Source organism: Podarcis melisellensis, assembly GCF_964234715.1.
Source record: "Podarcis melisellensis genome assembly, chromosome: 5".
In the NCBI taxonomy this organism is placed as follows: domain Eukaryota; kingdom Metazoa; phylum Chordata; class Lepidosauria; order Squamata; family Lacertidae; genus Podarcis; species Podarcis melisellensis.
Genome location: NC_138537.1, coordinates 75,419,638 through 75,446,934, shown reverse-complemented (window position 1 = coordinate 75,446,934; position 27,297 = coordinate 75,419,638). Strand labels below are relative to the sequence as shown.

The following is a 27,297-nucleotide window of genomic DNA, read 5'->3' as shown; positions in this document are numbered from 1 at the left end:
TCCAGTTTGATGGAAAGGCTAATGTTTGATGCAACCAGTCTGGGAAAATTACTGAGCAGACGCTTAGACTTGATTTCATCAGAACTGAGTGAAGATGGCGGCTGCCAGTAGTGAAAAGACTTTTGGATTGATGTGGCAGAAACACCAGCATGCGAGGAGATGCTGCTCACTTATAGAGGGGAATTATAGACATAAAATCCACACAGAAACACATCATTGTTTGTTTTAACTCACTTGTGGGAACAGCTCAGAAGCTGTGAAAGAGTGAAGGTCAACAAGAGAAAGAATTAGAGGAAACATCGGAAATGACTATGAAAAGCAGTAGAAGTATGAGATGATTAGAGCCCTCCGAACTTGAAGCATGGGAAGTCCTATTAAAAATTTATAATTTTGCAGAATATTTGGACTATTTGATATTTATATGTATAATTTGGAATATTTAATGTGATTTGATTGGATTGTTAAAGCGGAAAATTTAATAAAAATGAATTTAAAAAAATACAATTATGCCAGTTATGAATTTTCCCTACGTACTTTTTACATCCCAAACAGTAGTTGATATTTAGCAGAACAGACTCATTGTGCAGAACCAATCCTTTCTTCATATCACTTTCTACTTATATACCTTTTATTTTCCTTCAAGTTCCTAGTGATCGCCCAATTTTTTTGTGGGACTGGATTGACTGTATGAATCGCATTTCTCAGACCAAACCATTTGCAAACTGTTCACTCACCTAACCAGGCAAGGGTGCCCATGCTGAAGACTTGTGAGCGTTCAATATACACTTATCTTCTATTTGCTGAGTATGGTTTTGCCTTAACATGTAATTTAGACCTTTCAATTGATATAGAGAATCCACATTCATAGTGCGGTGATTTGGCTGGGAAAAGCCATAGCATTGATTCATGGCATTATATTTTCCAGTGTGATAAAGGGGCTATGTGATGCTTGATGCACACCAACCATTTTACAGCTATATACTTCTGTTCATTTCCCAGTTGGCTGCTTTGTTATAACTTTGACAGGGGCCATAAGTGTTTGTCAGTTTCTAGCCTGCAACACTGGCATATTCTATTCTCCCCACAGAGGATCACTGGACTGAATCCCAGCATCAGTCTTCTTTTCTTTAACCTTAGCATGTAACCAATATGAAATGTATATTGTATACGTCCTTTCTGGTTATGTAAAATGAGTTTTTCCTCTTGAAGGCATTTTGTTTATCTAATGCCTGAAGAGCTTTCAGTGGACGCCAAGGACTAAAATATTCTTGCTCGGTAGTTTCCGATGGTTGCTGGCTATTAAGTACCAATGGTTTGTCTCTGCAGGGGAGGAGGGAGGAGAGAAACATTTTGGAGTTTGAGCAAAATCCACAGAAATAGAAATCTGACTTTTTTTGGCTAGCTGAGAGTTCTAAGAACCTGCTCTTTGGAAAACTGATTCTCTGCAGATCAGCATTGCCTATCTGTGTGCTAGCTTACCTCCATTCCACCCCTTTTCTTCAACCTGTTTATTTGAAATTGAACACACACACACACACACACTTTCCCGTCTATAAGACACCCCTTATTTTGGGGGACTCAGATTTAAGAAAATGTGGGAGATGTATAAGACACCCCCTAATTTTTTACTTTATTTTTTAGGGGGGAAACCTAGTCTTATACACAGAAAAATACGGTATATATGTCTCTTCAGCACACTCAACTCACAAGAAAACTGACCCTGTAAATATTGTTTCCTGGAACTTTGTGGGAAGCCCCGGAACAGTATTTTTATTAGACAAATGGCCCATCCCCCCATATGTTTCCAATATTTTAGGCTTTTGAAGTGATGCATTCTTTTCTAAATGCAAGGTTATAAGTGGAAAAGTGGATTTTGGGGCTTGGTCAAATGTCCCACTCCTCCTCTGGTGAAGCTGCAAGGAGTAAGCCTTTGCTTCTGTCTGTTTGTTGTTCTTTAACAACTATGGTTTACCATAATGTTCAAACATGGGCAATCTTTGGTTAGCCTGAACTATAGCTTGGGGTGGGTGCATATATGTGTACAGAGGATACAGGAATGCATTGTCCTGATGCCTGCACAATATGGCCCTTCTTCGCTTACATCTCTCGTAATGACTGGCATTTTGTTAATAATGCACCATCTTCTCAATTCTGTGCCCTATGGGAAATAAACACAAACTTTTATGACACTATAAATGACTGCCACTACCATATGCGTATCTCAGAATGGATTGTCATTCTTTGTTGCTGCTGCTTTTACTTATTGTGAATGCTTCTCACTCAAGTTTAAGCTTACATTTTAAGAACAGCCAATGTCGTCCTCTAATTCCTTCTTCTTTTGCCTTCATCAGCGTTTTGTGGTCATTCTTCCTTTAAAGATTGGCATTAATTGGAGCAATTTATTTCACCACAGGTGGACACGGTGTATTTATAACCCTCAATGTCTCATTATAACAACCTGTGCTTATAACAACCTCTTCTGGTTGACTGCTGTTTCCAATCAGTATGTATGTGATGTCAGCCAATACATTTGTTCAAGCTTCTGTGACCTCCCTAGACATCACTAATGTAACCCAGGGAAAATATTAACCATTTTGAAATGTCATAATGGTTGTTGGTTCCTAATAGCAATATATAATGTACGCCTGCACAGATTGTGATGCACCAAGCTGATTTCATCCTAGTCATATGTGGTGGTCCACCAGGAACTTTATAAAATGGGATTTATTTATTTATTTTGCCGCTTGCCTGGGATTGGGGAGTAAAGGTGGCATGTTTGTCAAATGCATGCTTGCTTGCCTTGATGGCTGCAAGCTGTACAGGTCTGATCTAAGTTAATGTTTTAACATCATCAGTGCTCATTGTAGGCAAGAAAGAGCATCATAATTGAACTCTAGTTGCACAGAACTAGAGAAAGTTTCCTTTACCTGCCAGTGTACAAAACAGGTAGGTTTGAAAATAAAACCAACTTGGGGGGGGGGGAAATAACAACAGAATGAAATTGTGAGCAGGATTTGAAATTTGAGCAACAGGAAGAAATGATAATATAAGAAATAGAGGAATTAGATGACGTGTGATGTAATAGAGGAATATGAATTATGCAGTATATAAAAGGGATGACTATAGAAAACAGCATGGAAAGGAAGGTGATTATAAGATAAATGTATGTTTGAAGCTTGAAATTAATTGGTTAAAGTAATGAAAACCTAATAAAAATCTTAAAAAGAAAACCAATATTATTAATTTTTAAAAAATGCATTATCTATTTAAATGTTTGTATCCAGCCAAACACACATTCCAGAATCTGTGGCCACAATGCCTCCAAAATTAAGCAAAGTTCAGTCCCATCGATTTGAGTTGGGCGCATTGAATCCCTTGCGACTTCAGGCATTCTTCACTGTGGCTGGATCTTAGTTGCATTATCAGCAATGTTAAAGACTTCATTTTGCCAGCATGTGTTTACATAAAGACTTACAGGTCCTTTCTTAACTGATTATCAGCTGACCTTCTGGAAAGCATGCTCCCATTATGAAGGAAAAAAGCACTTCCCAGGAGGACGTTGCAAAGTAGTTTATCTGAACTAGCAGTTTAGTAGTTTTTGCAAGCTTATGCAAAGGGTGTGAGGCAGGAGGAACTGCCTGGTTGGTTGCTGCAGCTCAGTGGAACATGCAGGAGGAAGGTTCAGGCAGCAATAGCACTGGTGTCTGGCTTCCACATACCCTGTGTCTGTCTTGGCTGCTTCCATGATGCTCTGGTGGGGAATTAATGACTGCTTTAGCTTGATCTGTTGTTTTTAGCTGCCTCCTTCTCTGTTTATTTTCATTTAAGGTTTGATGAGCTTCTTCTATGGGTATGCATAAATTCCATTTATCAGCTGGTTATCAGCACTGAAGAAAGGAGTGCAGTACATCTTTAATAACAAACAAACAAATTTCAAGTTCAGCATCTTGTGGCTTTTGTTTAGGCTCATTGAGGCATCGGTTGCAGGGAGAAGAATATTAGCACCTTGAGCCTTTGAAATGGCACAAGTTGCCTTAGCTTTGTGTGGAGTCATGATCTCATTGCTCTGGGCCATTGTTGTTGTTGTTTTCATCCAGCCAAAAATGTTTAATTATTTAATCAAGTTGATGAATCAATTGATGTAGCTGCCCTGTGAATCAGCAGTCTTAAAAAGATTAATCTTTTAGGAGAAATCTATTGAGCGGGATTGAGTTGATGGTGGCAAGGCTAAGATAGATAACCCTGGCTGCAACCGTGGTCCAGTTACACAAATTGTAAAAACAAAACAAAAACCAGTGTTGGTTTTGTGTGTTTGTTTGTGCATTGGTATTGGCCCAGTAACAAAAAAACCATGAGGGAAGAGTATCAGTTTTGAGGTTCGTTTATCCCCCTCATTCTTGGCACTCAAGGAGTGGAGGTTTAAAAGTTTCTGCTACTGGTTTGCTCTTGCTGCAGTTTCCTCTTTTGACTAAACTTGGAAAGTTGCTTTATATAAACTACAGTTGCTTAGCTAGCTAGGATATTGAACTAGGATCGTGGTTCATTTATGTCTGAAGTGAGCTGCTGTGTCTTATCTACCAGTAAGAAATATCTTAAGTAGCCTTTATTTGGATTATTTGTTCATTTATTTACTGCCTATATAAACCGCAACTTCACCACATGGTGCCAAGGCAGGGTATGTACATAAAGCAATATACAGTGGTACCTCTGCTTACATACACTTCAGGTTACATACTCTTCAGGTTACAGACTCTGCTAACCCAGAAATAGTGCTTCAGGTTAAGAACTTTGCTTCAGGATGAGAACAGAAATCATGCTCTGGCGGCGCGGTGGCAGCAGGGGGCCCCATTAGCTAAAGTGGTGCTTCAGGTTAAGAACAGTTTCAGGTTAAGAATGGACCTCCGGAATGAATTAAGTACTTAACCCAAGATACCACTCTATAAACCAGCAAAATAAATGGATGTTCCAGCAATGTTTCTGTGTTTTAAAAGCATATTATATAGCACATAGACACAATATGTGGGCCACATGTGGCCCCCACAGGCCTTTGCTGTGGCTCCCCTCACATTTCCCATGCCTCCCTGTCACCAATTGGCATTTGTGCTCCCCTCAGTGTGGACTGAGACAGCTATTCATTTGTTCTCCTTTCCCAACACATTTGAATGCAACACAAGTGATTCCCAAGAAAGAGAAGAACGCATTTCACTGAATTTGGTCTAGGTTAATGATGTATCTTACAGAATGTGACTGCACATAACTTTTTAGAATTTCACCTCCTCTACAATAAAGAATCATAAACTCAGCAGAATAGATTCCTTTTTCTCTCGTAGCAGGAAGCACTATCCATTTTTATGGTATCTCTCTAGCACTGCATTGCATAAATTGTGACCCGTGAAGATTAACAGAGCCTGCCAATCATATCTGGTGGCCTTCCAGATCCTTAAAACCTCATCTCCTCATCCCAGGTTTTTGCAGTTCTAGGCCGGCAGCTAAAAAACAGTAATCTAATGGGCTACCAATAAATGGCTTGTGCCCTATGTTCAGCTTGGTGGGTCGTACTGTGTAAGCCTTTATAAAAAATGTGAACTTTCATTGCCATTAATTCAAGATGAAGCTGTATATTTTCTTCAGGCTATATTTTAATCAAGTTGAAGGGGGTCCTGAATTGGGGATGAGCTAAACACTGGATTTTTAGTGTTTCCTACTTGGACCCATTTTGGAACAGCTTCCAGGCTGTATACCATAGGTTCAGTTTTAATCTGAAATGGGTCAGTATATGCCTCTGTCTCTTCCTCCTCCTCTGCTAGCACCACCTTACTTAATGTGAGCAAGCTTGTTTTCTCCTGCTCTGGAGGGTAGAACTCAAACCAATGGCTTCAAGTTATAAGAAAGGCGATTCCGACTAAACTTCAGGAAGAACACTCTGACAGTAAGAGCTGTTTGACAGTGGGATGGACTGTCTCAGAAGGTTGTGCTTTAAAACCTTCCTTGGAGGTTTTAAAGCAGAGGTTGGGTGGACATCTGTCATGGATACTTTAGTTGAGATTCCTACATCGAAGGGGGTTGAACTAGATGACCCTCAAGGTCCCTTACAACTCTACAATGCTATGATTTTATGAATGTTGCATCAGAGACCACAGTCGCAATAATGTTGCACAGGCCCATTGCATAATTCCCTAGCTGCAGAGAGCTATATTTTCTATGATCCTAGCTTCCTTGGACACTTGACCAGAAAGCTCATCTCCCTCTACAAAGATATTGTGTGTGTGTGTGTGTGTGTATTTCTGAACCATGACGCTGCCACAAGGTGTACCCCAGAACATTATTTTTTTGTTTTGCATGCATTGTAGTTCCCTGATAGTAAATATCTGTGCAATATTGTTTTTAGAACAAGATGCTCATATTCTCATGATTAAGATTTCATGAGCAAAAGTTGAAACCCATTACCAAAATTTAGATACCACCCACCCCTTCCTCCACCCCTCCCCTGAATTTGCATTCTGTGATTGTATCGGGAAGGCAATGAAGTTTGTCTAGAATGATTTGTTCAATATAAAATCATGCTGTTTAATCTTCATACTTCCATTATTCTGTAGTGGTGGTTTATTATCCATTATATGACACCGTTAATTTGTATGGCACTTTACCAGCAGAAGTCACATTTATCGACTGGAAGGAACAACTTAAACCTCTTTTAGCAAGTTGATTGGATATGCTCTGAACTCTGGGAGTTGGCTGTGCCCTAGTTGTGTTTGTATATGCACTGAGGAAGGAATTTTCAGGATTGACATTCATGAACTCATCTGTACATCAGAAGGGACCAGGGCCAGGTGCATTTCAGATTGGCTAGGATGCAATGCCTAGAGAGAGAAATCTCAAACCAAATCATTTTTGCGTTGTGACTGGCCCAGGATAGAAGTCAAAGATAAGCAATGTTTTAGATAATTAACAGCAGAGATGGGCAGAACCTCTCGGCTCCACTGTGCAGAAGGTAGAACAAAATCATCCATTCTGTCAAGGTGCTGGAGTGGGTTGTGGAATCCAGAATTGCATTTACAATCAATTTAGCAGCAGGGGGGAGCATTTTTACCAGGCTTACCTCCTGGGATGCAAAAGTACAGAATTCGGTATCTTCCAAGTCACATCCAAAATGTTTCCAAGTGCTTTGCTTGCTTATATATTGTGCTTATACACCGCCTTTCCTTTAAGGAGGTCAAAGCAGCATACACAGCTCTTCCCTTTCCCATTTTATCCTCAGCGACATTGTGAGCTAGGTTCGGCTGAGAGACAGTGACAGGCCCACGATCCAAATAGTGGGCAAGCTTTTGCATTTTCCAGAACTCTTCCTTAGAGTGAATGATAAAAGTACTTTAGCCACATTATCAGGGAATTCGAAACTGGAGGAACACCATCTTATACAAGCCAAAGGTGGGACTTTACTCCCCAAGTGATCATTTTCTTCAGCTACGAGGTAAAGCTGGCCAATCTACAGGAAGGGTGGGGTGGGAAGGGTGTTTGGGCCACCTTGGCCACCCAGGGTGTCATCCCTGAGGGGGTGACAAAATGGCACACCGTGGGGGGTGGCATTTACCGCGGGGAATGGCCTTGCAGTATGCCTGAGCCACACTCCTCTCCTGGGAGTGACGCAGTGGCTTGGGGTCCCACGCTGCCCAAAATGGCAGCATGGAGCTTGTGTCCACCAGGCGGACTCCATGGGCATCTCGCCGGCCGTGCCCCTGGGCGGATCGCCATGCTGCTGTTGGGATTTTTATATCTCACCAGCTGCGGAGAAGCAGCACATTTTTGACATCATGTGATGTCTGTGAGCATGAGACGGGAAGTATCTGCTTGTTCTCATGTAACCTGAGAGTTACTTTCACTTCTGAGTTGAGGTATGTATCGAGTCGTGGACTTCTGTGCTAGCTGCTCAGGAGAGCAGACATGCCTGTAAATGCTGCGTGTACAGTCTGTAAATAAAAGTAGTGAGTAGACTACTGACTGTCTCTTTCTTCTGTGATGGGATACCAGAAGATGAGTGTGCTCCTCTCAGGATGGAGGGGTCGCTTATTACCGGTCTCTCTGGACTGAAGGCAGTTTCCAGCCAGAGAGTGACCACCGGAGAGAAGCCCCGCTGTCTTGGGAAGTTGGCACTCTTCCTGGGGGTGTTTTTCCAACAGCTGCCCCCCCCCGGGTGGATCGCCGTGCCACCCCCATGGGTGGCTTGCCACGGTAACCCCTGTGGGCAGCTTGCCCCACCTCTGTGGGTGACTCTCCCCACCCCCATGGGTGGCTCGCCCCGCTCCACCACTATGGGTGCTGGGGCAACTACCTATGCCTCTGCCAATCTGGCTTATAGAATCATAGAATGGTAGAGCTGGAAGGGTCCCTGAGGATCATCTAGTCCAGGCCCCTGCAATGCAGGAATATGCAGCTGTTCCGTTTGGGAATTGAACCTGTGACCTTGGTATTATCAGCATCATGCTCTAACCAACTTTCTTTTTGTTACACAGCACACCTAAAATGAATCTCTACTTATTTTAATGTAAGGAATGCCTATTTCTCTTGGCCACCTACCAAGAAACCTGTGTGTTTCTTCTAAGGATAGAAACAGATCTGAGTAACATCTGTATTTCCAGAGATGGGGAATCAGCCATTATGCTTTTCTTTGTGCCAGGAGGCTTTAGTAAAATCTGAATTCAGGATTGTTGTTGTTTAGTTGTTTAGTCATGTCCGACTCTTCGTGACCCCATGGACCAGAGCACGCCAGGCACTCCTGTCTTCCACTGCCTCCCGCAGTTTGGTCAAACTCATGCTTCGAGAACACTATCCTATGCAATATTTTTCTTTACAGCATTGGACTTTCCTTTCGCTTCCAGGCATATCCACAACTGAGCGACCTTTCGGCATTGGCCGCTTCATCAGCTCTGAATCTACTTGTACTTGTCCTCCACTCTTCCTCAGTAGCATGTTGGACGCCTTCTGACCTGAGGGGCTCATCTTCCAACATCATAACTTTTATATGCCTGTTGTCTTTGTCCATGGAGTTTTCTTGGCAGGGATACTGGAGTGGCTTGCCGGTTCCTGTTCCAGGTGGATCACGTTTGGTCAAAACTCTCCACTATGACCTGTCCATCTTGGGTGTCCCTGCACAGCCTAGCTCATAGCTTCTCTGCGTTATTCAAGCCCCTTCGCCACGGCAAGGCAGTGATCCATGAAGGGGAATTCAGGATAGCAACCTTTTAAAAGTCTCATTTGGATGTCTGCTAACACCTCCCCCGCTCATCCTTAAAACTCTTGTCAGATGCAGACACAGGTGGCGTGGTCAGTAGCGAGACAGAAAGTAAAGTATAACTGCCTATATAGTTATTTCTCCCCTAATTGAACCTATATGCATATTTGATAGCTGACACTGCACACTAAACTGGCAACAGAGCTAACCCAATACTTTCCCCTACAATATGGATACAGATTATGTTTATCCTCAGAATATTGACATTCCAGTTACAAGGATTATCTCACTATGGATGTTAAAAGAGCAGACAACATATTTAACACAAATATGTTACAAAATGAAATCAATACCCAATGAAAGTTTAAAAGAAAATCCATTGAAACAATCTGCCACAGTAACCAGTACAACACAAATATAAGAATTGCATATGTAAGCAGGATTCTTTCTGTCTAGTTTAAGTTAATATTTCACCTGTGATTAGACCAAGAGGCAGTTGCAGGAAATTCTCCAATAGCTTGTTTTGGTTTAACCAGAAGCACAACCATTTTCTTCTGCTCATTAGTTAAGAGATTGGAAGAAAGCATGAAAGTTTATTCAATGAGTGCATTGCTTAATCCTGACTAATCTAATTGGTGACTTTCTGAATGTGAATGATGTAAAATGGATCGTACAATAACTGACACCTTTAAATATTCCAGTTTACCTTCCCCAAAGAAAATTCCATGTACCATTCAAAAATTGCAAAATGAGACTACTGCTGTAAACTTCCTGAAAATATCCTTATGCCGACGCTATCCACAGTTCTTGTCATTCTGATTTTCTTATATCAAAACTCTGATATTATTTGTCCGAAAGCATTGACTCTGTCCCTCTTTGTGCATGGGCCAATTCCTCTGGTTATGTACATGTCGTTTTCTCATTTAACTCACCTGGTGAATTATTTAGCTATTGAAACTGCTGTGTATTAAGTGACTTAACAAATAAAATAAAGTAAAATATTGGGCTATGGGATCTGATGGAGCCAACTTCACAATTCAGTAAATCAAGAATTTAAAAATAAATGAAATAAATTGGATTGCCTTGGCAGATATATTTTCTGGGGACCAACAGATTTGTTCTATTACTTGCTGATCCCTGTGAGCAGTTGTTTGTCATCATCAGATTTAGGAGCTGTTATCTCTTGCTTTATTTTATATATAAATTTCTACAGATTTAGACGCTGTTATCTCTCGCATCAGTTGATGACTGTTGTGTAACCTCTGGCTCTGAGAGTCCTGGAAGAAGGTATAGCTAATTTCTGAAAGGAATGAGGATTGTACAAGTCTTATCAAACAGCAGCAGGACTCATTTGGTTTAACCTTGCTGGAAGTTAGTTTTTCAGGCACTGATCTTGACAGGTCAGCTGTCAAAAACGGGTGTCTGTATCCATAAATTCATTGATCCTACAGAATGCATTCCTGCCTCCTAGAACAAGTGTGACTCAGAATCGACACATTTGTGAACAAATGGGATGGTTAGGGGCCTAGAGATTCGGGGGGGCGGGTGTCTTTTTGGTAAAAGGCTTTCTTCATGTCCTGTTATTAACCTTATCTGCATCATTATTATATTTGAATGCAGTGTATAATTTTACCCTTGAATACAAAAAATATTTTTATGTGCTGGCTGATATGAAATAAAAGGAAACTATAAGCATGCCTTAGAGAAATTCTCCTCCTCTTTGGACCGTTTAATATGCAAGAAGCAAATTGTAGCTCTTTTCTTTTTCTTTTTTTGAGTCAAACATAATAGAAAATCTTTCTTATGCCGGCTGATTTCCAGAATTCCCTAGCCTTGGTGCTGAATTTATTTAGATTTCTTCAAAGGTAACAAATACTTAGCCTTAAAGAGAAAGGTCCCAAGCCATCCAAAGTCAGTAACGACTACCTTTTTTATTGATTTCAATGAGATTTAGTCATTATTAAGATCAAAGGATTTTGTGTGTTGGATGACTCCTGACCGCAATACCTCAAGGACCACCTCTCCCCTTATAAACCAACCCTGCACTGTTTGACCGAACTGACCCTCCCACTAGTTAGATTTGTATTCATACAATCATAGAATTGTAGAGTCAGAAGGGACCCCAAGGGTCTTCTAGTCCTGCCCCCTGCAATGCAGGAATCATATATAAAGCATCCATGACAGATGGCCATCCAGCTTTGCCTAAAAACCTCTAGGCAAGAGAGCCCACCACCTTCCTAGGAAGTCCCTTCTACTGTGAAACAGCTCTTTCTGTCATTAAGTCCTTTCTTATGTTTAGCTGAAATCTCCTTTCCTGTAGCTTGAATTTTTATCATTTGATCATACTCTGTCAAAGCATTCCTGCAATAATTCTTGCACACAATAGATTCTTCATATTCCTCTTTTAAAAAATAAATTTATATCCTGTATTTCAGAAAATGTCTCACAACGTGGCAAACAATAATACGTAAACCATTCCAATAAAACACAAAAAATACTCAGAGGAAAAACACAAGAAATCAACAACTGACGAAACTAGCAGCCAGCCCTAGATTACTAAAATCTAGCTGAGCTCATCAGTATAAAAGAGACATCAATAGTTGTCAGTAATGTGAAGATTGCTTCTAAATTTTATGGATACTTTCTGCACTGGAAAAAGGACGGGTGGTTAGCTCTGTCTCTGTGGCTTCTAAATACCAGATAATGGAAATCGTGGGAGCTGAGAATGCTCCTGTGCTTAGATCCTGCTTGCTGGCTTTCCACACACAACTTATTGGCCACTGTCCAAACAGGATGCTGACTCAATTGGCCTGTTCCAGCAGACTCTTCTTAAAGTTCCAAGATGTTAATCAGGGAGGTTAAAGGGAAGAAAATGTGTTGAAAAATAGGGCTTTGATAACACATTTCTAGTTGTTGGAGTCTTGGCTGACCATAATTGCCCCCCCCCCAATCATTAGATCAAAATGGTCAATCCATCTTCTTTAAATAGGCAGGGTCATCATTAGGTCACAATGGCCAGTCCTTCTCCTTCAAGTAGGCCTCATCATCATTAGCTCACAATGCACAACTTGTCTCCTTCAGGTAGACAGTGTCATCATTAATGGTCATCAGTAGGTAACAGTGGCCAGCTTTGTTCTAAGAAGGCAGCATCAGCAATCAGGCGCATTATTCTCTCTCTGCCTTACTGAAGCTGGCAGAAGCACAATGACCCCTCATTTCTCTCTGAGGCAGTCAGAGGTCTTTGGGAAACAGCAGCTCTTACTTTCTTCTGTACTCCACCACATTAGTATTTCATGTCTAAAACTAAGGAAGAGTCACAGGTAAGGCTGTTCCTGTTGTCTTTTCAGCACTTATTGAAGACCTTCTAGGAGTCTTTTTAAGTGGGGATTTTTATCCCATGCTGTATCTGTATGGGATTTGAAATTATTTTTACCTATGAAAGTGTTTTTAATCGTTATAACTCTTTTTGTACATGAAATTGCGTAATTCTTGTTATCACTGACATGGGAAGCGATTTGTTATTGGAATTAAATATATACATTAGAGAGAGAGAGAAATTGCCACCACAGGGACATAACGTCAGTGGCTAGTGCAGAGAGGGTTGAAAGAATGTACACAGGAGACTGGTATTGGGCTGAATTAGGCCATAACTTTATTGATTACAGGAAGGAGTAGGTTTGGCTAAGGTGTTGGACATGTATCCAGCATCAGGCAGCTTGCCTGCTACCTAATAGGAACCCAGTGAGGTTGACTCTGTGCTGGGGAGCCGCCCCTGACATGGATTGGGTGCAATGACTCTGCATAGGCCACCACTGGGAGAGGTATATTGGCCCATTGGTCTCTCTGTGGAATCCCAGACAGATTCACTCCTCCTGAACCCCTCTAATGGGGTAACCCCACAACTAAGGATCCAGCCCAATGCCTTATTCGCTATGAGGTAGGCAAAAACCTGCAAACCGGCCAATTGCTTGCAGGGAAAAAATCCTCACTGGTCCCAAATACCAAGTAAACCATAGTAAGGTGCACATGCCAAATTGCCAGCTCCCCACGGGGTGGACCTTTGATAGTCTGGGTGGGTGGGTGGAAAATCTTGCAACAGTCAGCAGACAGGGAGAGCTGCACTTGACTGCTCTCTTAAATATGTCTCTACTTTGATTGGCCTAGCGGCCAAGGAATGGAAGGTCCAGCACAGTCAAAGGTGGATGGCACCAGGTGGCCAATCTCTCCCTGGTCACACAAGATGATGGTGGCCTCCCTGGACCATCTACAGCCATGCCATATTGTCTAAATGAGTGGAGCTGGGATGGGATGTAATTTGGAAGCAAATGTTGGAAGGAACAATCTGCCAGGCACTTTGCGCCCAGAATCAGAGGCAGACAGGATCTCAAAGCAACCTTCCCTTATATTAACAGCTTTCACCGTGTCCTCTTCTCAGCGCCCCTGAATCTGATTGCCAAGTTGTGGCACCCTTGAACAAAACCCAGTGGCAGGGTTTTGTCACAAAGTGTCACAGTGCTGCCTGATGTGTTTGCAATGCCAACTGGCCAGCAGGGACATCAGGCATCAGGGTTATTGTTTTTCCTATCCCCTCTGGCTTCAGTTGCTATGTTGTTTTGTGTCCCAGCATTACGGCAGCCAATGTGAGACAATGCGGATGCTGAGGTTTGTTTGCTTTGTTTTTATTTTAGTGAATGTGCTGGAAGGGAAATTGACTGATTTTACAGAAACTACATGCACACCCCTAATGACTGCTACAGAATGCAGTTTTAAGTTTTGTAAGTCATAAGTGCTTAAGGGTGATCAGGGCTGGCCCAGGACATTTTTCTGCTAGAGGCAAAACACAAAATGCCACTCCTGCCTCTGCAACATGCCTGCATGCCAAAGAACACCCACTGTACATCTTTTTGGCATGTGGCCACTGCTAAATGCACACACACTGCCGCCTAGGCACATGGTGGAGAAGGTGGTGATGGCAAGTGGCATGGAGACTGGATCTGCTGTCCCACCAAGCTTTCTGGAGCCTGCTGCCCTGAGGCGACTGCCTCACCTTGCCTCATGTGTGGGCCAGCCCTGAAGGTGATCATAGGATCCAGAATTTGTGTACTGTTAAAAATGAAGAAAAAAAAGTTACTTCCAGACTTTGGTAATAAGCTTATAGCTATATCCGAGTTCACGGAACAGTGCCTCTCCTCTCATCACATTAAGACAAGGATCTGACCAAGTCTGTGGCTTTTTCTCAAAGTGGGAGGAGTTTCCGCCTTTCTTATCTTTGAAACATGTGTGCCATTTACTGCGGCAGGCCATTAGATTTGATGGACTTTCCAACTTTATGATGCTGTTCTGTGTAAATATAGTTTTAAGTTTTGCAATTATTCAGCTTGCTTAATTTATCAGGTTGCTACAATGTTCCACGTGGTTCATATCCCTAACGGCATTTTTGCTACCACTGCGCCATGGCACTTCGACAGCTATTATCACCCAATGCCTTTAGCTTTTCAGAGGGCTCAACCCATCGCAATACAGTACTCTGCTCAGGGAGGCCGCACCTTGCCGCCACTCTGCTCAAGAAGCCGATGAGCCTCTCTGTGGTTCCTCTCCTCCGATGATGTCCCTCAATACTCTGGGGCTGACTGCGCGGCCGGCGGCAGCTCCGGCCTCTCTTTTGTTCTTCATGAGCAAACCGGAGTGAAGCCTGCTCCAACTCAGTCTGCTCCAGTTGCCCTGTCCCCCAGGCCACTACACATAGATCAAAATTTGAATCTGGGTTTGATGGGAACCCAGAAGGCCCAGGGAGCGGAGCAATGGATGGCAAGACAGTGTGGCTGCAGGAGGACGGGGGAGCCATGCACCGGGCCACAAATGTCGCCCATTGCTGAACTGTGTGAACTGCCATTAACGTCTTAGCATGCATGATTAAACAGAGTATGCATTACAGTCCAGATTTGTGGTGTCAGATACCTGCTTCAGATGCTTCAAACCAACACTGATTCAAGTAGAACTAGAAATGCAAAAATGCCCTGAGATGAATGTGCATAATTATGGGAACAGAACTCCTAGGCAACCATTTTGATAAAGAGACAAACAATTTGCTGTAGACTAAAGATGTACAAAAATGATCTATAGGAACGAATGTTTTGAAATAATACAGGCGGCCAATGTTCTTGTGCAACCCATTTAAAGCTCTGTAATTATGATCATAAAATTGTTTGGATAATAGAACATTTCGTTCTTCTGCTCTCTCAGCCTTTTCTGTGTTTTCATGCATCTTTCTCCTCTTTGAAGTATTTTATGCAAAGATTACAAATGTATTATTTCCTCTTCATATTTGTTGTGTTATTTCCATTTGCAGTTGGCAACATGGGACTCTGAGAAGGGGCTGAACGGCAGTCTGCAGGAACGGCGCTTGGGCAGTGACTTGCAAGGATTAACACTGAAAGTGGTGACTGTCTTGGTATGACCATATTTGAGTTGAGGAAGCAAAATGCTCAAAAATGTTACTTGCCAGTCTCTCTCTCTCTCTCTCTCTCTCTCTCTCTCTCTCTCTCTCTCTCTCTCTCTCTCTCCTTCCTTCCTTCCTTCCTTCCTTCCTTCCTTCCTTAACCCATCTTTTATTTCCCCCACACATACACTTTAAAGGTTTTGTTCAGTTCTCTTGTCTTGTCACCTGCAGCACATTGTGCATGTATTGTCCAATCAGGAAAACAGCCATGAGACTTTCCATTTTTGCAGATTCTCCACTGCAAGGGCCATGTGAAACTAGAGTTTATGAATGTTGTGTCAAGGTATCAAAATGTTACTTATGTATTGCCTTTTTATACCACCTTTCTGCCAAGGCACCCAAGTTTATTTGCAATTTTAAATACTAAAAAAAAAAAGGTGCATAGAATAAAGAGCAGGCCATTGACAATCAATTCATGAACACAGGAAACGGTCGGAACACTGGTCCATCTAGCTCATAATTCTTTGTGGTCTCCCATATTCCATTGCAGTACAGTATGATGCTTATGTAACACTTAGAGCTAATAAATATATACTACTAGGGGGTGCCCCCCTGCTCACTTTGCTTGCCATGCTCGCTCTCCCTGCCTCAATTTTACATTGCCCAGGGTTTCCCTCTCTCTGTTTAAGGTGGGAGAACTGGAGATTCAAAACTCCCTCTCCTCTTAGCCCGACTCCACATCACAAAACCTTTCCATTCCACCCCAGGTTCATCTCTAGTTGTCCACCCGTGTGGGGGGACTATATGTGTCCTCTACCTCCTTTGTCATGTAGGGCAGAGTAGGAGCTGAGATTCCTGTTAACCCTCAAGGTCCTCCCCACACAACTCTCCCATGTTTACCTCAAGTTACCTCCCCCTTTTTTGCGCTTGTGTGGTGAAGCCCCTACCCCCACACCTACTAGGCTGGGGTCAAACCAATCTCCCTCCCCACGCTCTAAACTCCCTCAGCAGACCCAAATCCTTATCTCCCTCACCCAAGTTTCCATTCTTAATTTAAAGCAGAAGTAGGCCCCTTCATTCTTTTCAGTAAGCGCTTTCATACCAGGCAGTATGCTTGGTGAGTAGATGAAATAACGTGGACACGAGGAAGTTGCCTGAACAAACTTACCCCAGCATTACCCTCCATCTGGCTTCTCCTGCTTTTTCTGTTGCTTTGGGAGTCCTAGGTGGGATGGTCAACATTCCTTCACCTGGTAACTTAGCAACAGTGCTTAAGCTTCCTTAGCAAAGGTGCTGCCTGCCAAATGGCAACATCTTAGAGTTGTCGCCATGCTTTGTTTTATAACTTCCTTTAGAAATGTCCATTGACAATGATAATGAGGGTGTTTTTTTTTAGAGGTGTGGGATTCCACACACACACTAAAATGTTGCAGGATGCTATCTGACTTATGGCTCAGATTTTGAAGTAAATAAACTAAAAAGAGAAAGGCTGATTTCCTAACTTACTGCAGCTCTGGAAAAGGAAAAACCTACAATGTACTTGCAAAAACAGCACCTAGCTTAGAAGTTATTTGCTGCGTTGAACATTGTGACCTCAATATGTTGTTTTCTTTCTGTATCAAAAGTGTATGGGCATGCCAGTTGCTTGTTTGTGATGTCAAATCCAAGTTGAAAAGAGACTCTAGTCTGCAATATGATGTATGCAAGCCCCCTCCACCTCGCAGCTTCAATTCTTTGTCCCCCCTCCCTTTTGCTTTTGCTATTCTCTAAGATCACAGTGCATTAAAGCAACTTAGAGTGCTTCAGTGAGATCTTTAGGACACCCCCTCTGCAATCTGTTATTCGCTTTCTCCCCTCCAGCTGTTAAGGGTCATGATCAGATCTCCTGTCTGTCCAGGAGGTGAGCTGTTTTACCCCGAGAAGATGTCAGCAGCACTTTGCATAGATAGCCAAGAGCAACGGCAGTAAAATCAGTTGGGCTGGCATCCCCCTGGCAAGTGAGCGTGTAGTCTATGTCATATTGAAACCATCACCCTACAGGATCCTCTGTCGTCTTATGGTTTCCAAAGTGCAGTTCATTAACTCTCAAAGTACCTCGGGGGGCCAGCCACTCTAAGATTTAGTTTTGGGTTGGTTTAAAATTATGAATAATGGAAGAACGAGTAACAGATTTCTCACTTTTATCCTGGAAGTCTCTCCCCGTCCCCCTTTGGAAAGTCAATCCAATAAATGTGAAGCTAAAGTGCTGGAGGCTTGGCAACATCACCATTCTGGATGCCATTGATACCGTGAGCTAGATTATTTTTGATTAATCACCTTTAAATTTCCATTTAAGCATCAGCTTAAACCTTGCTTTGTTCTCAGGAAGAACCTTTTGTTATGGTGGCTGAGAATATACTTGGACAGCCCAAGCGCTATAAAGGCTTCTCCATTGACGTCCTGGATGCACTTTCGAAGAATCTGGGCTTCAAGTATGAGATCTATCAATCTCCAGATGGCAGATACGGGCAGCAGCTCCATAACAGCTCGTGGAATGGCATGATTGGAGAACTAATTAACAAGGTATTTAGGGCAGAAAGACGATATATTCTGTGAACTGCCTTGAGATCTCCGGGTATAGGGCAGTATATAAATTCAATTAATAATAATACAGTCATACCTCATATTACGTTTACTTCATGATACGTTTACTTCATGATTACTTCCGGGTTTCGCCGCTTGTGCATACTCAGACGCGCAAAATGATGTAACGCGCTTGCGCAGAAATGGTGAATCACAACCTGCGCGTGCGCAGACGCACTGCTGTGGGTTGCATTCTATTCATGTTGCGAATGGGCCTCCGGAACGGATCCCATTCACAACCAGAGGTACCAGTGTAGTAGTAGTAGTAATAATAATAATAATAATAATAATAATAATAATAATAATAGTTGGAGAACGAACTCAACAAGGCAATCCTATACCTGCCTAATCCCTTATACCTGCTTAATGAGACTTACTCCCAGGTAAATGGGTATAGTATTTGACCTAAATTGAGGATATGTAACATGTCAACTATATGGAGCCCCTTTGCCTGCCTCAAAATACTGCCACTGTAATAATTACTGAAATTAAAGGACTAATATTTGCAACATTGCCTTTCTAACATCAGAATGTACATACTTGGGATGTGCCAGAAATCCTTGCAAGATTTCATTAGCCTTATTGAAACAATATCGGCTTATTTTTAATATCTCAGATATTTTACCTAAAGAGAAACTTCCTATCTGTTTCAATTTAGCCTATAAGTGAAATCCTAGGAATTTCTCCCTGTGAAACTTTGCTAGATTTGTCAACACACTTTTTTGGGTTTCCCCTTGAAATTCTGCAAATGTTTCACCTGAGGAGGAACTTGGAATTGCACTTGAATTTTCGTTTAGAGGAGAAATCCAGTGGCCACTCTAACAGATAACAGATAACTTTGTGAAATGGCTAAAGGATGGAACTTACAAATAGGGGTGTACATTATATGCACACAACAGCAGACTACGAATTCCCCTTACATGCTTTATGGCATCTTTTCTGCTATCGCTTTCTTACTAAAAGCCACTCCACCTTGATTTCCAAGTGGGCTAGATGCATGCTTTTTATAGTAATGCTATTTTATAATGAACAGTTGAGTGGTTTCCCAAAGAGCAAGTTATAGTTTTTCCTTAAAAAGAGAGAGAGAGACTTTTAAAATGTAGAAAATGGAAAACACATCTCAAAGTGATTGAGTTGCGACTGATTTGGGGGCACTTGTGTTCACTTGGATTAAGTGAACGCTGCTTAAAGCAAAGCGGAACAGATTTCACCATTTAATCCTTAGGAGCACAGATGCTGGAATATATTTTGTAGGAAACATCACTTCATTTCTGACCAAGGTTGAACATTGTCATAGCGATAGAATGAAATCTTAGGCATTTATATTCAATGGTGTGGCCATTTCCAAATAGTTTTGCTCTATTGCGTTATACTGTATTGCTTGTCACCTAGCATTTCTGCTCAGAGAAAGTTTAAGATGCAAATGAAAGCAAAACATAACATCAAAAAACTGTTATTGCTGTAATGCTGTACAGGAATATCCTTAATCTTATCACTATTTCAAAGCATCTCGGTAGTGGCGCCCGCCCTGTGGAACACCCTCCCATCAGATTTCTAGGAAATAAACAACTATCCGACTTTTAGGAGACATCTGAAGGCAGCCCTGTTTAGGGAAGCTTTTAATGTTTGAAGTTTTATTCTGTTTTTAATGTTCTGTTGAAAGCCGTCCAGAGTGGCCGGGGAAACCCAGCCAGATAGGCGGAGTAGAAATATTATTATTATTATTATTATTATTATTATTATTATTATTATTATTATCCTGGATGTTCATGTCACCTTTGTTCTTTGTTTGTTGCTTTGAAATAACACACTCAGTCCTCAGAAAATCAGTCTGCTTTGGGAGCAATTCAGGATAGGCTGTTTTGCACATGTGAAAAAAGCTACACATGAGCAGGGCTGGGTATGCAAAGCTCCACCTCCAAGTTGTAGAGCAGCCTTTCTCAACCCTCAACAAGGGTTTCCCAAGCTTGGGCCTCCTGCAGTTTTTGGACTACAGTACCCATCATCCCTGACCACTGACCCTGCTAGCTAGGGAGGATGGGAGTTGTAGTCCAATAACATCTGGGAACCCAAGATTGAGAAAGGTTGTTGTATAGGGAGAAGCTGTGTGGTGGAAGGCCTCAGAGAAGCTCCCTGCTTTAGTCCATCACCTTCCACAAGTGGAAGTGGGAGTGGGTATAGAGCTCATATGCAAATCCCACACACAGGCAGAATTCCTGGGCAGGACTCTGGGGCTCCTCTGTCCATTTCCTGCTAAGTGTTAAAGGGACACCATCAGCACCTTATTCTTCACAGCAAAATCGTTTTAGGAATGCAAACTTCTCCACCTTGTTTCTAATTGTTCATTTCTATTCATCGTTGCAGCACAATTCATGCATTGATGTAGGGTACAGTGCGAACAAAAACAAGTTAGCACATAAGATTAATAGTTCATACAGTGAGTTGTATGCAGTAATAAGCAATCACCAGCACCCTGTGCTTTCTTCTTCATAATGGTTCAGTGAAATGTTTTGCACTTCTAGAGTGGTTTTGGAATTATGTTTTTCAAAGAGCAGCCCCACATATGCCGCAGATGGGAAGGTATTTGTGGACAAGGAGGGGACTTTCCAAAGGAGCTTTGTTATGACATAGGCTGACCTACCGTTTCACTTGAAGCAGTCAATAGTCGCAATTCCACTCAGCACATCCCAGCCTTTTGAATCCCAGACCTTGGGTACTGAAATTTATTTGAATGGATAAGGGTCCTGCAATTATAGTTCATTTGCATACACAACAAAATCATGTCGTGCCTTCCCCCCCCCCCCCCGGGCTTTACCATTTAGTCTGAATGTTCTTCACAACTCCCTCTCCCCTACAAAGAAAGGAAGCATGAAAGAGAGAAAGGCTCCCAGTGGTATTCTAGTTTTCTATGGGTAGAAAATCCATTTCTTGTTTGTTTTTTAATGGTAGAACATTGAAACCTTCATGCCATCACCTGCAGCCTAAGAAAGAAACAGAAGAATTTCCACCCAAAGTTAACTAACTTGCTGCCCTTATGCTAATCAGAGCATCGCATCCTTCCCCCACCAGAATCCGTGTCCACACCAGTGATAATGGCACCAGCCCTTCTTCATTCTGAAGGACTTAAAATATGCAGAGGCCAGTGCTTGTCCAATATGTTTTGTTTCCTGAAGTGGAGCTCAGATAGCATCCCCTCCTTGCTTTAAAAAGCCTTACAGCACAATTTAGACACCAATTCATCTATTTCCAGCTCTGTGGTGCTTCCTGACGCCTATCACTTCATCCTGCAGCATGGCAGGGCTAGATATGCAATCCCCCCCCTTTTTTTGCAAATAGCCAGAGTGGATTGCTGATTCTGGTCCTGGACTTTGGTGGAGTGGGCTTGTTTATTCCCCTCTCCACCATGACTTTTTGGAGCAGAACCTAGCAGTTTTTCTCCCTCCTTTCCTTTGCTGATGAATGGCAAACAGTTCCGCTGGACCAGGAAAGGCTCTGACCATTGTTTCTGTTCCCTTTGCAGAGAGCTGACTTGGCCATCTCCGCCATCACTATCACACCAGAACGGGAGAGTGTTGTAGACTTCAGCAAGCGCTATATGGATTATTCTGTAGGAATCCTGATCAAGAAACCAGAAGAGAAGATCAACATCTTTTCTCTCTTTGCCCCCTTTGATTTTGCGGTGTGGGCTTGCATTGCTGCAGCCATCCCTGTTGTTGGTGTCCTGATATTTGTGCTGAACCGAATCCAAGCAGTAAGAGCCCAGAACTCTTCTCAGTCCACTGCCTCTGCTTCCTCCACACTTCACAGTGCCATTTGGATTGTGTACGGGGCCTTTGTTCAGCAAGGTACTTGCTCAAGTATTTTTCTTGTTTGACAAAAAAACCACAGTACTGATGGCTATTCACTACTTTTCAGTCTCAGCACAAAAGGGTAGGCCGTGGACTAACCTTTTCGCAAATAACTGCTTGAAGGGTACATTACAGAACTTGTTCTGCTACTGACAATACACTTTGAGTTGACACAGCGTCATTTCACAGCACACAAAACATGTATATTTCTGTACTCTGAGCTGCTTGTTAAAGACTCATTTTCAGTTATTTTATTTCTCCCTCACACTTTAAAAGTAGTATTCTAGGGCAGTGATACACAAAACACTATGTTGGTCTTTTAAGCTGACCCCAAATAATCCGTTTGTGCCAAATTATATACTTGTGAGTGAACACGACATTTATTATTCTTTATTAAATTTCTATACCGCCCTTCACAGGGTGGTTTACAATATAAAAAGGCAGTAGTACATAATACAGAAAAAAAATAAAAACAATACCCCCACATATAAATCATTCTACTTTTCAAAACACCCATATAAATATGGTTTGTTTGTTATTTTAGGACATTAGGAGGGAGTATTTTATGGCTTATGTAAATGTGCTGAGGTTTCCCCCCACTATATATATATATATATATATATATATATATATATATATATGCAGGTTTTGGTGTCCTCGGGTGTCTTCCCGTGTAAAAGTTGGGGTGTCTAGGCCTAGACACCCCAACTTTTACACGGGAAGACACCCGAGGACACCAAAACCTGCATTCCTGTACCCGTGAAAATCTACGAAAGCATATATATATATATATATATATATATATATATATATATATATATATATATATAGCAAATTGTTGTAGTATTTATGCTATGTAGCTTTAAAAAAAGCCTTAAGTGCCATTAGTCTTAAGTGCAGGGTGAACTTTTTGAAAAGTGACTGGAGTAAAAATTACTCGCAGCGGTCAGGAGCTGCTAACTGTAGCTCCAGTTGATGTACATTGTCCTATAAAAGCTAGCTGAGCCTCTGAAATAAATTTTCTGATACAAGGTCTGTCTCAAACGCACAAGCTACCTTGCCTCTTTGAGCTAAGCTACCAGAGCAGAAGAATCCCCAACAGCTCTCACATATGTTATACATATACAACCCAGGTTTCCTCTGAAATAACATGTATGTCTTAATACGGTTTCAGAATTATGCTGCAGAAATGTAGATGACTATGTATGAGCTGCTGAGGTATTAGAGGGCACTCAGTAAAATAGGCAGTCCGATGTAAACAAGACTCAGTCAGAGTGAAACTGCCAGATTCAGTGTATAAATCTGTTTAATTCCTCTTCCATCCCTGTTTTGAACATGCGGAAAATCCTCATCACATTATTTTGTTGTTCTTGTAGCTAAACTCTGTATGTGAATCTGATCAGTGACTGAAAGAGCAGAGGTTAAAGGGCAAGAGGGATTTTCCATGGAGTGCAGGGTCCACTGTGGCATTCAACACTAAAAGGACATCCCTCCCTAACTCCTGCACTCTTTTTGCAGTGTCAGTATTATACCTATTTTCAGCCTGTGCTCCTACTGGGGGGAGAGTTAGTTCAATGCATGCTATAGCCGGCAGCATCTTATCATGCAGCGAAGCAGACTCCTAAGAATGTAAACGCTATGTCACTGGATCAGATCAAATTCCATTTAGCCCAAATAGACAACTCTAGAAATGCAAAAAGGGGGGCAGTAAATAAAGACAACAATGGTCCTACCCTGCCTAGTGTCTGGTAAATAATAATGTGAAGAGTAGATTAGAGCTTGTTCCATTATTCCTTAACCTTCCACAAGTTAATAGGAATGATCCAGCTACATATAAAAATCTTCTGGCCCTTTAATTTAAAGTTAGAGATAAGCAAATCTGTAACCAAAACAAATAGAATTGTAGGGATCTTCTTCTTCTTCTTTTCTAGATTATTCCTGAAAGTGTTCTTTTGTCAACTGACTTCATTTGAAGTCTTGCATTTCAAGCTGAATTTTGTTGATTACCGCATGGAAGTAATCCCCCCCCCCTTAATTACAAGGATACATCTTGCAAGGTTGTTACAAAAGAAATTGGGAGAGGAGCAAGATGCAAAACATTTAATGGGAAACTTTGCCCACTAAATGTGGTCTCATTGAGATAGTTGTCTCACAAGCTTCAGTAATATATAAAAAAAGAAGCACTTTAAATTAAGCAACCAACAAAGTTCGACTGATAGTGAATGTGCCTTTGAATTAAAGGAGAAGCACAATTGTGTAGGAATCATCTATCCCCATCAATGATTTAAAAACAGAGCAAGAAATGATATAACTAATGCCATAGTCTCTTGCTCATAATTTGTTTTATTTTAATAAATAACTTTGCTTGGGGTGATTAGTTTTGGTCAGGCTTGTATAGTTTTCTATAGTATAGTATGGGGATTTTCAGCTTTTTGCTTCCTACACCATTACACTTTCCTTTCTAACTGTGGGATATGAATGAAGTAAATAAATAAATGTGATGTTTCACTCACCCTAAATATGGGTTTGCACAACCAGTTTGTCCCATTACATGGTGATTTTTGACAACGCACTGAGGAAACCCGTCTGTGGGAAATGTTTTTCTTTGGGTTGTGCCCAATAGAGTTGCCACCAAGAACTGAATTTAGCTTCTTAAGAAGCAAAATCTTTCTGAATTTTAGGAGAAGCCAAAAGAGTTTCATTAAATGTGGACGCTTCTCAGTGAGTTCTAGCTTTTAGTGAATTACTTCTAAAACGGAATGCAAAGCACAATTGGAAAGTTTCCCAAAGCTTCTAAGGGATTTTGAGGAAATCACAATGTTGACAGGACCAGGGAAACTTCTCAGAAGGGTTTTGAACATTCCCAGGTCAAATATGTATTTGCCTCAGTATGTCCAAATTTTGATGCAGAACATGTTTATATTAGTAAGATGCCCATGAGGAACGTGCAGGTCCAGTGTCTAATTTTAGACATGTTACAAGGAGTGCTATAAACCAAGAAGAAGCAAGAAAAATATGTCATTAATGTTTTGATGTTTTCGGATATGTTTCAATAAACCACTTGGGAATTTCAGAGCCAATTTACACATTCATTTAACTCACCTAGCAAGAGGTGGCGGGACAAATGACAAATAGGTTCTCCCATGGTTAAATATTACTCTATAGTTGAATATTCCTCCCTGCCCTTAAAAACTAGTTATCTCAGGGATTGGGATGCAGACTATTAAACTCCCTAACATGCACATTTTTGTCATGGCGTGTGGCTTCCACCCACCATGGCCGTGTATTCAAATATACAACCTTCAACCTGTAGTGTAAAACTTGATCTACACAAGAAGACAGATCACATGGTACAGAGTTCGCAGAACTGTAGCATTTTGTCTTTTAATCCCCACAATTGTGTAAATGTGTGTTTCTTTTTGTGTGTGGGTACATCCAGCTTTTTATGATGATGTTCATTAAAATACAAAAGTTGTGGGCTTAGAATGCTAACAGATAACTACCAGACAGGAGTTATAGACCGACATTAGCCTTTGTAAATAAGTTCCCAAGAGCTCACACATTTTCTTATATTTCAGGTGGTGAATCTGCAGTCAATTCCATGGCAATGCGGATCGTGATGGGTAGCTGGTGGCTCTTCACTCTTATTGTGTGTTCATCCTACACAGCAAACCTAGCGGCGTTTCTCACTGTGAACAGAATGGACAATCCTATCAGGTAAGAGCTTTTCCCTACCACATAGCTGAGAAACCTGAACATAATAATCATCATAATAATAATAATAATAATAATAATAATAATAATAATAATAATTTATTTATTTATACCCCGCCCATCCGGCTGGGTTTCCCCAGCCACTCTGGGCGGCTTCCAACAAAATATTAAAATACAATAGTCCATCAAACATTAAAAGCTTTCCTAAACAGGGCTGCCTTCCGATGTCTCCTAAAAGTCTGGTAGTTGTTTATTTCCTTGACATTTGATGGGAGGGCATTCCACAGGGTAGGCGCCACTACCGAGAAGGCCCTCTTCCTGGTTCCCTGTAACTTCGCTTCCTGCAGGGAGGGAACTGCCAGAAGGCCCTCGGCGCTGGACCTCAGTGTCCAAGCAGAATGATGGGGTGGAGATGCTCCTTTAGCTAAACTGGCCTGAGGCTGTTTAGGGCTTTAAAGGTCAGCACCAACACTTTGAATTGTGCTTGGAAATGTACTGGGAGCCAATGTAGGTCTTTCAAGACCGGTATTATGTGGTCTCGGCGGCTGCTTCCAGTCACCAATCTAGCTGCCACATTCTGGATTAGTTGTAGTTTCCAGGTCACCTTCAAAGGTAGCCCCACATAGAGCGCACCGCAGAAGTCCAAGCGAGAGATAACTAGAGCACGCACCACTCTGGCAAGACAGTCCGCTGGCAGCTAGGGTCTCAGCCTGCGTACCAGATGGAGCTGGTAAACAGCTGCCCTGGACACCAAATTAACCTGTGCCTCCATGGACAGCTGTGAGTCCAAAATGACTCCCAGGCTGTGCACCAGGTCCTTCAGGGGCACAGTTACCCCATTCAGGACCAGGGAGTCCTCCACACCTGCCCGCCTCCTGTCCTCCCAAAACAGTACTTCTGTCATGTCAGGATTCAACTTTGATCTGTAAACATGAAGAAAGGTGTATTGGGCAGGAAGGAGGGCATTTGAAAAGGTTTGGGGACAGCAGTTGCAGTTTGTGAGAAATACCCACTTGGAATGAAAAAGCCTCACCCGCCTAACTTTGTTTTGCCATCGCTTATCAGAAACTAATTCAGAATTTCCTCTGAAACTGTCAATGCTGGGAAACTGCAGTGCTATTATTTATTGAAAAATGTTAATTCTGCTTGAGAGGCCAAGCTCTAGGATCTGCCATATGGCTACAGCTGCACAGGCTCATGAAGCAAAAACTATAGAACATCTGGCCTTAATGTTTGCGGGATGTATTTGTGTAACCTCAGTTGTATGTGTCATTTCATATAGTTATGTGCCGAAAATTGCACGTGCGTAAGGGAACACGCTTCCACAGCGTGGTTGCACTGAGAGTAGCAGAGGTCTTGGAAGCAGTAGAGTGGAAGGTAGTACACATCATATATCAGCATGGTAAATCTCCCTGGCTTATAAAAGTACTTCATACTTTTACCCT

General features: G+C 41.9%; 1 protein-coding gene across 6 annotated transcripts in view; it reads left to right on the top strand.

Annotated features, from left to right (window-relative positions):
* GRID1 (glutamate ionotropic receptor delta type subunit 1) overlaps positions 1-27,297 on the top strand; it is a 700,182-nt gene that overhangs the window by 601,626 nt on the left and 71,259 nt on the right. For all 6 annotated transcript variants that reach the window (XM_081913537.1, XM_081913538.1, XM_081913536.1 and 3 more), the window contains exons 9-12: positions 15,579-15,680; positions 18,033-18,230; positions 21,811-22,135; positions 25,717-25,855. In XM_081913537.1, the coding sequence (XP_081769663.1) occupies positions 15,579-15,680; positions 18,033-18,230; positions 21,811-22,135; positions 25,717-25,855 (764 nt within the window). The remainder of the gene's footprint in view (positions 1-15,578; positions 15,681-18,032; positions 18,231-21,810; positions 22,136-25,716; positions 25,856-27,297) is intronic.